This window comes from Rhinoraja longicauda, chromosome 44 (genome assembly GCF_053455715.1).
Source record: "Rhinoraja longicauda isolate Sanriku21f chromosome 44, sRhiLon1.1, whole genome shotgun sequence".
In the NCBI taxonomy this organism is placed as follows: domain Eukaryota; kingdom Metazoa; phylum Chordata; class Chondrichthyes; order Rajiformes; family Arhynchobatidae; genus Rhinoraja; species Rhinoraja longicauda.
In genome coordinates, this window is record NC_135996.1 from 7,654,170 (window position 1) to 7,667,263 (window position 13,094).

Genomic DNA, 13,094 nt, shown 5'->3' on the forward strand with positions numbered 1-13,094 from the left:
ATCTGCGCACTCGCAAACCGCGCCCCGCAATGACGTATGTCCCCCCTCCCGCCCATTTTCCCGACGGGCGCGCGCAGTTCAAGTGCAAGGCGGGAAGGTGGAGATAATGGCGGCTGCTGCTGCTGTCCGGCCGGGCGGCGATTGGAGCCCTAGAGCCGGGCCGGGCCGTTACTGGGGCCCCGGGACTGAGGGGAACTCGGGCTCTGGGACTGAGGGGAACTCGGGGACTGAGGGGAACTCGGGCTCGGGGACTGAGGGCCCCAGTGACTCGGGCCCCGGGACTGAGGGGAACTCGGGCTCGGGGACTGAGGGCCCCAGTGACTCGGGCCCCGGGACTGAGGGGAACTCGGGCTCGGGGACTGAGGGCCCCAGTGACTCGGACGAGCGGCGGCAGGCCCGGTGCCGAGAGTGTGTGCAGGCGGCGAGGGAGCGGGCCAAGGCGGGGGAGCTGCGGGCAGCGCTGGCTCTTGTCACCGAGGCGGAGGAGCTGGGGCCGCGGGTGGGAGGGCGGCTGGAGCGGAGGGCGGCCCGGCTGCGGGAGGCGCTGGAGGAGGCTCTGGGCGACGGGCAAGAGGAGGGGGAGGAGGGGGACGAGTGGGCCCCGGTGCCGGGCTGCAGCCTCCGCCTCCACCGTCCTCTCCTGGAGCGGCTGCTGCCCCACCAGCGCAGCGGCGTCGCCTTCCTCCACCGTCTGTTCACGGAGCGGCGCGGCGGCGGCATCCTGGCCGACGACATGGGCCTCGGCAAGACGGTGCAGCTCCTCGCCTTCCTCTCCGGCATGTTCGACGCCGGCCTGGTGACCAACTGCCTGCTCATCATGCCCGCCTCCCTGCTAGCAACATGGCTGGTGGAGTTCGCAGCCTGGACCCCCGGCATCAGAGTCAAGGGTGAGGGGGGGGGGGGGGGAGAGAGAGAGAGAGGGTGGGGGGATGAAGGGAGAGAGAGAGAGGATGGGGGGAGGAAGGGAGAGAGAGAGAGGGTGGGGGGAGGAAGGGAGAGAGAGAGAGGATGGGGGGAGGAAGGGAGAGAGAGAGAGGGTGGGGGGGAGGAAGGGAGAGAGAGGGAGGGTGGGGGGAGGAAGGGAGAGAGAGAGGGTGGGGGGAGGAAGGGAGAGAGAGAGAGGGTGGGGGGAGGAAGGGAGAGAGAGAGAGAGGGTGAAGGGAGAGAGAGAGAGAGAGGGTGAAGGGAGAGAGAGAGGGTGGGGGGAGGAAGGGAGAGAGAGAGAGAGGGTGAAGGGAGAGAGAGAGGGTGGGGGGAGGAAGGGAGAGAGAGAGAGAGGGTGAAGGGAGAGAGAGAGGGTGGGGGGAGGAAGGGAGAGAGAGAGGGTGGGGGAGGAAGGGAGAGAGAGAGAGGGTGGGGGGAGGAAGGGAGAGAGAGAGGGTGGGGGGAGGAAGGGAGAGAGAGAGGGTGGGGGGAGGAAGGGAGAGAGAGAGAGGGTGGGGGGAGGAAGGGAGAGAGAGAGAGGGTGGGGGGAGGAAGGGAGAGAGAGAGGGTGGGGGGAGGAAGGGAGAGAGAGAGAGGGTGGGGGGAGGAAGGGAGAGAGAGGGTGAAGGGAGAGAGAGAGAGAGAGAGGGTGGGGGGAGGAAGGGAGAGAGAGAGGGTGGGGGGAGGAAGGGAGAGAGAGAGAGGGTGGGGGAGGAAGGGAGGGTGGGGGAGGAAGGGAGAGAGGGTGGGGGGGAGAGAGAGAGGGTGGGGGGAGAGAGAGAGGGTGGGGGGAGGAAGGGAGGTAGGGAGAGAGGGTGGGGGGAGGAAGGGAGGTAGGGAGAGAGGGTGGGGGGAGGAAGGGGGAGAGAGAGAGAGGTGGGGGAGGAAGGGAGAGAGGGAGGGTGGGGGAGGAGGGAGAGAGAGAGGGTGGGGGGGAGAGAGAGGGTGGGGGGAGGAAGGGAGAGAGAGGTTGGGGGGGAGGAAGGGAGAGAGGGTGGGGTGAGGGGATAGAGGGAGGGGGGGATGGGGGGAGGGAGGGAGAGTGAGGGGGAGAGGGCGAGAGATGGGATGGGGGAGAGGGTGAAGGGAGAGGGTAGAGGGAGAGGGTGAAGGGAGGGAGTGGGTGGTTGGATGGAGGGAGGGTGAGGGTGGATGGGTGGAGGGAGGGAGAGGGTGGATGGGATGGAGGGACGGTGAGGGTGGATGGGATGGAGGGTGGGAGAGGGTGGATGGGATGGAGGGAGGGGTGGGGTGGGATGGTGGGAGGGGGTGGATGGGATGGAGGGAGGGGGTGGGGGGAAAGAGAGAGAGACTGGGTGGGGGCAGAGGGTGGGGGCAGAGGGTGGGGGGAGGGACGGAGAGGGCAGGGGAAGGAGGGGGTGTAGGGGATGAGAGGGTGTGGGAGGAGAGAGCAGGGGAAGGGGTGTGGGACTGGAAGGAGAAGGGTGAAGAATGAGAGGGGTTGGAGTAGGGGTGAGGGGGTGATGAGGCAGTGGCTGTGTTACAGTTAAAGGGGATCTCGGATGGGGGTACAGTCTAACCTCGGTCTCCATCAGGTGGTACTTTGAGTGTAAATGAGGGGAAGAGGTGCCTGTCCCCATTCCCGGGTCTGTGCTGGTGGTCTCCCCACATCTAATACCTCCCTCCCCCTATCCTCCCTCCCCCTCTCCTCCCTCCCCCTCTCCTCCCTCCCCCTCTCCTCCCTCCCCCTCTCCTCCCTCTCCCCCTCTCCCCTCCCTCTCCCCTCTCCCCCTCTCTAGTCTTCCACGGTTCTAAGGCGCAGCGTGGCCGTAACCTGGAGCGAGTGCAGCGTGTTGGGGGTGCGGTGATCACCACCTACCAGCTGGTCATGTACAACGTGGAGCAGCTGTCGCAGCTGGACGGACAGCCCTTCACCTGGGACTACATGGTGCTGGACGAGGCTCACAAGATCAAGAGTCACCTCAGCAAGACCACCAAGCATGTCAACGCCCTCCCGGCCGAGAACCGTGTGCTGATGACCGGGACTCCTGTGCAGAACAACCTCATGGAACTGTGGGCGCTTTTCACCTTCGCCTGCCAGGGCTCGCTGCTCGGGCCCCTCAAGTCCTTCAAGATGCTCTACGAGGCTCCCATCATGCGGGCCAGGGAGAAGGACGCCACTCCGGCAGAGAAAGCCTTGGGTCTGCGCATCTCCCAGAGCCTGATGAATGTGATCCAGCCCTACTTCATGCGCAGGACCAAGGAGGGCGTGCAAAAGCAGAAGCCTCGGGGGCAGGAGGAGGGGGAGCAGCCTGCAGGGACAGAGAGTGAGGGGACATCGGGGGGCCCCGGATCTGATGGCTCTCAGCAGGAAGAGTGACCTGATTATCTGGGTCCACCTGAGCCCGGTCCAGGAGGAGATCTACCGCAGGTTTGTGTCGTCCGGGGCCATCCAGGAGCTGCTGCTGACCAAGCTGTCGCCACTGGTGCAGCTGAACAACTTGAAGAAGCTTTGCGACCACCCGCGGCTCTTGTCCAAGCGGCAGTGGGAGGAGATGGAGCTGGGAGGGGAGCACGAGGTGGGCCAGGTGTCCGTCGACCAGTTGGTGGGGGAGTCGGGCAAGCTGCTCTTCCTCCTGGGGCTGCTGGAGAGGCTGAGGGAGGAGGGACACCGCACTCTGGTCTTCTCCCAGTCCAGGAAGATGCTGGACATCATCGCAAAGGTGTTGGCGGGTTAGGGGCTTCCGCCTGACGCGCATGGACGGTAGGGTGGCGCTGGCCGACCGGCAGAAGCTGGTGGAGGAGTTCCAGCGGGGCCGGGACTGCTCGGTCTTCCTGCTGACCACCCAGGTGGGCGGCGTGGGGCTCACCCTGACCGCTGCCAACCGCGTGGTGGTGGTGGATCCCAGCTGGAACCCCACCACCGACGCCCAGGCTGCCGACCGGGCCTACCGCATCGGGCAGACTGAGGACGTCCACATCTACCGGCTGGTCACCTGTGGCACTGTGGAGGAGAAGATCTACCGCCGACAGATCTTCAAAGGTCAGCGGTGGGTGTGGGGGGGAGAACGGGGATAGAGGGGCTGGGGGAGGGACAGATGGGCGGGGGAGGAACGGGGATAGAGGGGCTGGGGGAGGGATGGGACGGAGATGGAGGAATGGGATGGGGGGGGGGGATGGAGATGGGGGGGGGGGCAGAACAGAGGTGGGTGGACGGAGGGAGGGGGGTGAATGAGAGAAGGATGGGTTGGAGACGGGAAGGGTGGGGGCCGAGGGAGACAGGGAGGGTGGGGCGGAGGTAGGGAAGGGGGTGAGCGTAGCATGAGGGGTAGCCAGGGCAGAATGAGGGGGAACATAGATGTGAGCATTGGTGGATGAGGCTGGCATTCGTTGGGCATCTAGATGGGGGGGGGGGGTTCAGTGGGCTTTGGGGCGCTGGGTCAAGGTCATAAGTGACATGAGTAGAATTAGGCCATTCGGACCATCACGTCCTCCTCATCTTCTTTCTAAGAGGACGTCCTTTAATTCTGAGGCTGTGCCCTCTGGTCCTAGACTCTCCCACTAGTGGAAACATCCTCTCCACATCCACTCTATCCAGGCTGCTCACTGTTCGGTAAGTTTCAATGAGGTACCCCCCCCCCCCCCCCATTCTTCTAAACTCCAGCGAGTGCAGGTCCAGTGCTAACAAACACTCATCATGGGTTGACCCACTCATTCCTGGGATCATTCTTGTAAACCTCATCTGGACCCTCTCCAGAGCCAGCACATCCTTCCTCAGATCTTGCCCAGAGTAGGGGAATCGAGGACCAGGCGACATGGGTTCAAGGCGAAGGGGAAAAGATTTAATAGGAATCTGAGGGGTAATCTTTCCACACAGTGGGTGGTGGGTGTATGGAACGAGCTGCCGGAGGAGGTAGTTGAGGCTGGGACTATCCAACGTTTAAGAAACAGACAGGTACATGGATAGGACAGGTTTAGAGAGATATGGCCCAAAGGCGGGCAGATGGGACTAGTGTAGATGGGGCATGTTGGCCGGTGTGGGCAGGTGGTACTAGTGTAGATGGGGCATGTTGGCCGGTGTGGGCAGGTGGGACTAGTGTAGATGGGGCATGTTGGCCGGTGTGGGCAGGTGGGACTGGTGTAGATGGGGCATGTTGGCCGGTGTGGCAGGTGGGACTAGTGTAGATGGGGCATGTTGGTCGGTGTGGGCAGGTGGGACTAGTGTAGATGGGGCATGTTGGTCTGTGTGGGCAGGTGGGACTAGTGTAGATGGAGCATGTTGGTCGGTGTGGGCAGGTGGGACTAGTGTAGATGGAGCATGTTGGTCGGTGTGGGCAGGTGGGACTAGTGTAGATGGGGCATGTTGGTCTGTGTGGGCAGGTGGGACTAGTGTAGATGGGGCATGTTGGTCGGTGTGGGCAGGTGGGACTAGTGTAGATGGGGCATGTTGGTCTGTGTGGGCAGGTGGGACTAGTGTAGATGGAGCATGTTGGTCGGTGTGGGCAGGTGGGACTAGTGTAGATGGAGCATGTTGGTCGGTGTGGGCAGGTAGGCCCAAAGGGCCTGTTTCCGCACTGTCTATCACTGCGTGACTCTGTATAGTGCCCAGCATTGCTGACAAGCAGGGTCAGTGGGCATGGCTGTCCCCCAGTGCCCTCGCTCTGATGCCCTCTCCCTCCCTGTGTGTTTCTGCCAGACTCACTGATTCGCCAGTCGGTGGGTGAGCGGAAGAACCCTCTGCGCTACTTCAGCCGCCAGGAACTGCGGGGAGCTGTTTGTGTTGGAGGACACCGGGCGCTCCAGCACGCAGCTGCAGCTGCACTCCATGCACGGGGGGCCCGCGGCCGGCCGGCCCCGAGCACCGCCAGCACCTGGCCTTCCTCCACACCCTGCCCATGTTCGGCGTGACCGACCATGGGCTGGTCCACGCCCGCGACGGCGCCCCCGACGACGAGGGAGGCCGACGGGCTCAGCGACCCCGCCTCGCAGCACTACATCCAGGAGCGGGTACGCCTGGCGCAGGACATAGTGGCAGCCAGAGAGCCGGGCACCCTGGCACCGCCCAGCCCACCCTTTGCACGCGGTAAGATGCTGTTCACCGTCTGCCCTTGGGTGGGGGGGAGAGAGAGAGGGTGGGGGAGAGAGGGTGAGTGGGGAGATGCCACCTCCCAGCCCACCCAGAGAGCCGGGCACCCTGCCACCGCCCAGCCCACCCTCTGCACGCGGTAAGATGCTGTTCACTGTCTGCCCTGGGGAGGGGGTGGGGGAGAGGGTGGATGCCACCTCCCAGCCCACCCAGAGAGCAGGGCACCCTGCCACCGCCCAGCCCACCCTCTGCAGGCGGTAAGATGCTGTTCACCGTCTGCCCTTGGGTGGGGGTGGGGGGGAGGAGAGAGAGGGTGAGAGGGGAGAGACCACCGCCCAGCCCACCCTCTGCACGCGGTAAGATGCTGTTCACTGTCTGCCCTGGGGAGGGGGGATACATTAATTGGACGGTGATTATCTCCTTGCAGGTCGAGGTGGTGGAAGAACAGTCCCGATCGTGGATCACAGAGTCACACAGCCGTCTGCAGAAGTGCCAAGCGACGGGGAGGTGGAGGAAGAGGCTCCCAACCTCAGCCGTAAGTTGGTCCCGCCGAGGGGCGCAGGAGGGGCGAGGACTTGGGTGTAGAAATGTACCAGCATGGAAACAGGTCCTTCAGCCTAACTCGTCCATGCCCATCTACGCTAATCCCACCTGCCCACATTTGGCCCAGATCCCTTAAGATATCCCTGTCACCCAGAGAGTTGTGAATCTGTGGAATTCTCTGCCGCAGAGGGCAGTGGAGGCCGATTCACTGGATGAATTTAAAAGAGAATTAGATAGCTCTCGGATCGCAACGAGTAGTGGTGCTGGCTCGAAGGGTGGAATGGCCTCCTCCTGCACCTATTTTCTATGTTTCTAAGATCCTTAAGAAGGTCTCGACCCGAAAACATCACCCATTACTTCTTTGCCTGTCCCGCTGAGTTACTCCAGCATTCTGTGTCTTCCCTTGAAACCTTCCCTTTCCATGTACCCGTCCAAGTGTCTCCAGCGCGGTAGATACATACTCAACTAAAGTAAGCACGATAAAGGGAGTGGCGTAAATAACGTTCAGTACAAGATAAAGTCAGCAAAGTCGGATCAAGGATAGTTCGAGGGTTGCAGTGAGGTAGCTGGGCTTCCTCCAGTGCCAGAGAGAGGCCACACTCAAACTGGAGAGCAGCACCTCGTATTCCACTTGTGTAGCGTACACCCCATGGTGCAGCAGGTAGAGCTGCTGCCTCACAGCGCTGGAGACCCAGCTTCCATCCCGACTACGGCTGCTGTCTGTACGGAGTTTGCACGTTCTCCCCGTGACTGCAGGGTTTTCTCCGGGCGCTCCGGTTTCCTCCCACACTCCAAAGACGTGCATGTTTGTAGGTTAATTCGCTTGGTGTAATTGTCAATTGTCCCTAGTGTGTGTGTAGGATAGTGTTAGTGTGTGGGGATCGTTGGTCGGTGTAGACTCGGTGGGCCGAATGGCCTGTTTCTATGCTGTGTAGTCATACAGCGTGGAAAGAGGCCCTTTGGCCCAACTTGCCCACAATGCCAACATGCCCCAGCTACCCTCATCCCACCTGCCTGTGTTTGGCCCATATCCCTCCAAACCTGTCCTATCCATGTTTATCTCTAAACTAAAACTAAAATTAAAAGCTGAAACCCAATGCTATGTGCAGTGAATTCTGCCATTTCAAATAAACCCCCCCCCCCACCCCCCCTTTCTGTTCGGTACAGCAGCGTGAAGTTTAGACTGAGTTTAGTTTAGAGATACAGCGCGGAAACAGGCCCTTCGGCCCACGATGTCCACACCGACCAGCGATCCCCGCACACTAACACTATCCTACACACACTAGGGACAATTCTTATTTATTTTTATTTTACATTTTATTTTGAACATGTGAAACAAAAGAAGTTAAAAAGAAAACAAAATAACAATAAAATGAAATGAATGATTAACCTGTACACAACGCAATGAATAAATTCTCATAAACAACACAAATTAAATCTAACATGTTCAGAGGAGTGAGAGGAGGTGGACACTTATTTATTCCGACCCCTTCACCGCTTCTCTGCAATTAATTCACAAACTTTATCTCATCTACACATAAATATATGCACATACACATACATACGTATGCCACACACATATATGCACGCACACAAACGTACATATATGCAGTTTATAAACAATTTTTACATGCACCAAGCTAATTAACCTACAAAACTGCACGTCTTTGGAGTGCGGGAGGAAACCGGAGATCTCTGAGAAAACCCACGGGGAGAACGTGCAAACTCCGTACAGACAGCGCCCGTAGTCAGGATGGAAGCCGGGTCTCTGGCGCTGTGAGGTAGCAGCTCTACCCGCTGCGCCACCGTGCCGCCTCTGGAACGTCATGGGCTGGTTTGTGTGTTGGTCTGGGCGACATACACTGGGTAACCCGGGTGTAACCTGGGCATCGCGTGCCAGTGCCGGTCACTCACGGACGGGTTTGTCTTTCGCAGGTGTGGGTGGGGAAGAGAGCATGACACCGCCACCAGGGTGGGGAGACCAGCCGGCCGTGGTGGATCTGACGGAGGAGCTGAACATCACGGAGATGGCGATTGGCGATTCCAGCTGTGAGTCAGAACCCGGCCACTGGGTGGTGGGTGGATGTGTGTGTGTGAGCGCAGGTGTGGGTCAGTGTGTGTGTGAGCGTGGGTGTGGATCAGTGTGTGAGCGCAGGTGTGTGTGGATATGTGCGAGTGGATCGGTGTGCGAGAGTGGGTCGGTTCGCGCGAGTGGATCGGTGCGGGCGAGTGGGGGTCGGTGCGAGTGGGGATGGGTGCGGGCGAGTGTGGATCGGTGTGCGCGAGTGTGGATCGGAGCGGGCGTGGGGGTCGGTGCGTGCGAGTGGGGGTCGGTGCGGGCGAGTGGGGATCGGTGTGCGCGAGTGGGGATCGTTGCGGGCGAGTAGGGGTCGGTGCGAATGTGGATCGGTGCGAGTGGGGATCGATGCGGGCGAGTGGGGATCGGTGCGTGCGAGTGGGGGTCGGTGCGTGCGAGTGGGGGTCGGTGCGGGCGAGTGGGGATCGGTGTGCGCGAGTGGGGATCGGTGTGCGCGAGTGGGGATCGGTGCGGGCGAGTGGGGATCGGTGGGGGTCGGTGCGGGCGAGTGGGGGTCGGTGCGGGCGAGTGGGGATCGGTGCGGGCGAGTGGGGATCGGTGCGGGCGAGTGGGGGTCGGTGCGGGCGAGTGGGGGTCGGTGCGGGCGAGTGGGGGTCGGTGCGGGCGAGTGGGGGTCGGTGCGGGCGAGTGGGGGTCGGTGCGGGCGAGTGGGGGTCGGTGCGGGCGAGTGGGGGTCGGTGCGGGCGAGTGGGGGTCGGTGCGGGCGAGTGGGGGTCGGTGCGGGCGAGTGGGGGTCGGTGCGGGCGAGTGGGGGTCGGTGTGCGCGAGTGGGGATCAGTGGGGGTCGGTGCGTGCGAGTGGGGATCGGTGCGGGCGAGTGGGGATCGGTGTGCGCGAGTGGGGGTCGGTGTGCGCGAGTGGGGATCGGTGCGGGCGAGTGGGGGTCGGTGCGGGCGAGTGTGGGTCGGTGCGCGCGAGTGGGGATCGGTGCGGGCGAGTGGGGATCGGTGCGGGCGAGTGGGGATCGCTGGTCGGTGTAGACTCGGTGGGCCGAATGGCCTGTTTCTGTGCTGTGTAGTCATACAGCGTGGAAAGAGGCTCTTTGGCCCAACTTGCCCACAATGCCAACATGCCCCACCTACCCTTTTCCCACCTGCCTGTGTTTGGCCCATATCCCTCCAAACCTGTCCTATCCATGTTTATCTCTAAACTAAAACTAAAATTAAAAGCTGAAACCCAATGTTATGTGCAGTGAATTCTGCAATTTCAAATAAACCCCCCCTTCCTGTTCGGTACAGCAGCGTGAAGTGTAGACTGAGTTTAGTTTAGAGATACAGCGCGGAAACAGGCCCTTCGGCCGACCAAGTCCACACCGACCAGCGATCCCCGCACACTAACACTATCCTACACACACTAGGGACAATTATTATTAATTATTTATTTTTATTTTACATTTTATTTTGAACATGTGAAACAAAAGAAGTTCAAAACAAAATAACAATAAAATGAAATGAATGATGAACCTGTACACAACTCAATGAATAAATTCTCATAAACAACACAAATTAAATCTTACATGTTCAAAGGAGTGGGAGGAGGTGGACACTTATTTATTCCGACCCCTTCACCGCGACTCAGCAATTAATTCACAAACTTTATCTCATCTACACATATATACACACATACACAAACATACACATACATACGTATGCCACACACATATATGCACACACACAAACGTACATATATGCAGTTTATAAACAATTCTTACATGCACTAATTAACCTACAAACCTGCACGTCTTTGGAGTGCGGGGGGAAACCAGAGATCTCTGAGAAAACCCACGGGGAGAACGTGCAAACTCCATACAGACAGCGCCCATAGTCAGGGTGGAAGCCGGGTCTCTGGCGCTGTGAGGCAGCAGCTCTACCCGCTGCGTCACCGTGCCGCCTCTGGAACGTCATGGGCTGGTTTGTGCGTTGGTCTGGGCGACATACACTGGATAACCCGGGTGTAACCTGGGCATCGCGTGCCGGTCACTCACGGACGGGTTTGTCTTTCGCAGGTGTGGGTGGGGAAGAGAGCATGACACCGCCACCAGGGTGGGGAGACCAGCCGGCCATGGTGGATCTGATGGAGGGGCTGAACATCACGGAGATGGCGATTGGCGATTCCAGCTGTGAGTCAGAGCCCGGCCACTGGGTGGTGTGGGTGGATGTGTGTGTGTGAACGCAGGTGTGGGTCAGTGTGTGTGTGTGCACGCAGGTGTGTGTGTGTGTGTGGATCAGTGTGAGCACAGGTGTGTTTGTGTGTGATGGCGGGTATGTGTGTGGATGAGTGTGAGCGCGGGTGTGTGTGAGTGCGGGTATGTGTGTGGATGAGTGTGTGAGCGTGGGTGTGTGAGTGCGGGTATGTGGATGAGTGTGAGTGCGGGTGTGTGGATCAGTGTGTGAGCGCAGGTGTGTGTGAGCGCGGGTATGTGTGTGGATGAGTGTGTGAGTGCGGGTGTATGTGGATCGGTATGTGAGTGGATCGGTGATGAGTGTGGATCGGGGTGTGTGTGTGGATCGGCGCGCGTGAGTGTGGATCAGGGCGTGGGTGTGTGTGTGTGCCCAACCAGTGATGTTGGCACTGTGTGTGTCTGTGTGTACACGTGCATGACACTGTGTCTCTGTCTCTGTCTGTCCCTGTGCAGGTGTGTGTGTGGGTGAGCAGGTATTGCCGGGCCATGGCGAGGGGCTGCAGGTGGATGCTGACGTGTCGCTGGAGGTGGAGGGGAGCGAGGGGGAGCTGGCGACGGAAGACGACGTGTTTGAGCTGAGCTGCCAGATGGCCAACCTACCACCGCTGTCAGCAGAGAATGACAAGGGCCCAGCCACGCCTGTACCCTCTCCCCCGGCCCCCACTGCCAGCCTCTCGGCCAGCACCGGCCCTGGGGCCCAGTGGTTATTGGACTCTCTGCCCACGGAGCCTGACGAGGGGTCGCAGTCTCTCCCCGCCACCACCTCGCTTCTCCCCGATTTCCAGCTGGTACTGGAGGAGACGGTGGAGACCGAGGAGGAGGAGGAGGGGGGAGGCCCGGGAGAGGAGTTCCCCTCGGTGGAGGGGACACCAGGAGAGGAATTCCCCTCGGTGGAGGGGACACCAGGAGAGGAATTCCCCTCGGTGGAGGGGACACCAGGAGAGGAGTTCTGCTCCTCCTCGGTGGAGGGGACACCAGGAGAGGAGTTCCCCTCCTCGGTGGAGGGGACACCAGGGGAGGAGTTCCCCTCCTCGGTGGAGGGGACGCCAGGGGAGGAGTTCCCCTCCTCGGTGGAGGGGACACCAGGAGAGGAGTTCTGCCCCTCCTCGGTGGAGGGGACGCCAGGGGAGGAGTTCCCCTCCTCGGTGGAGGGGACGCCAGGGGAGGAGTTCCCCTCCTCGGTGGAGGGGACGCCAGGGGAGGAGTCCTGCTCCTCCTCGGTGATCGGGAGGTCGCGGCGCAGGGCAGCGGTGATTTACAGTGATGACGAATCACCGGCTGTGTCCCTGCCCAGCCCCGGCCTCTACCCCCTCGAGCCTCCCTCCGCCTCCACACCCAGGGCCCCCCCCTCTCACCCCCAAACCCCGGGCAGCCCCAACTACTCGTGCGCCTCTCCCCGGTCCCTGGTCACGTCTGTGCTGGAGGACATGGAGGAAGAGGAGGATTACACAGAAGAGGAGGAGGAGGAGGAGGAGGACTGGCAGGAAGACAGAGCTGGGCCCCCGCAGCCCCGCGAGTGAGTGGGAAACAGAGCAAGAGGGGCCGATGGACGTTGAGCTGGTATCCAGCGAGCAGATGGAGCACTTCACTAAAGCCCCTCCTCCCCCAGGGGGCTGCAGCGCCCGGCTCTGGCACTGGGGGCCCGACAGGGGGAGGTGGAGAGCTGGCAGGGCTGAGGTTCGGCAGCCTGGCTTCCCGCGATCACCTGCTGGGGCCATTCCCCAGTGAGGGCCCCACGCTGCCGATAATGGCTACCGGGGAAGGGATTAGACTGGGGTTCCCATCGTAGCAGGAGGCCCTGGAATGGGGTACGGTGGGAGCGGGCCCTGTAGAGCAGGGTACTGGGGTACAGGCCTTGTAGAGCAGTGTACCGGGGCCCCAGAGAGCTACGGCAGCTTGGTGAGGCGGGGCAGGGAGCTGATGGGAACATGGTGAATTGAAATAGCCGATTGGACAACTGCATTTTGTGTTTATAAAGTTAAATATATGTAAAGCTACCTGAACATGAATAAAGCGACACTTTTGCAAAGATCACTGGTTGGCTGGCTGTGTGCTAAACCCATCGTGGAGAGGATGTTTCCACTAGTGGGAGAGTCTAGGACCAGAGGGCACAGCCTCAGAATTAAAGGATGCATGGTGGACGCGTCATTGTGCGGGGCAAGGTCCTATCCATGTACCTGTCTAACTGTTGTCCCACCTGCCCGCGTTTGGCCCATATCCCTCCAAACCTGCCCTATCAATGTACCTGTCTGACTGTTTCTTAAACGTTGGGACAGTCCCAGCCTCAACTACTTCCTCCG

The 13,094-nt window shown here is 60.7% G+C and overlaps 1 protein-coding gene across 1 annotated transcript; it reads left to right on the top strand.

The window, feature by feature from the left end:
• Positions 1–584: 584 nt before the first annotated feature.
• ercc6l (excision repair cross-complementation group 6-like) lies at positions 585–12,791 on the top strand. The gene is given in 12 exon segments (XM_078431854.1): positions 585–887; positions 2,685–3,216; positions 3,218–3,614; positions 3,616–3,928; positions 5,582–5,652; positions 5,654–5,716; positions 5,718–5,837; positions 5,839–5,968; positions 6,399–6,506; positions 8,450–8,563; positions 10,618–10,731; positions 11,248–12,791. Coding segments are annotated over 12 exon segments (3,183 nt in total). The 5' UTR covers positions 585–733; the 3' UTR covers positions 12,315–12,791.
• Positions 12,792–13,094: the final 303 nt, after the last annotated feature.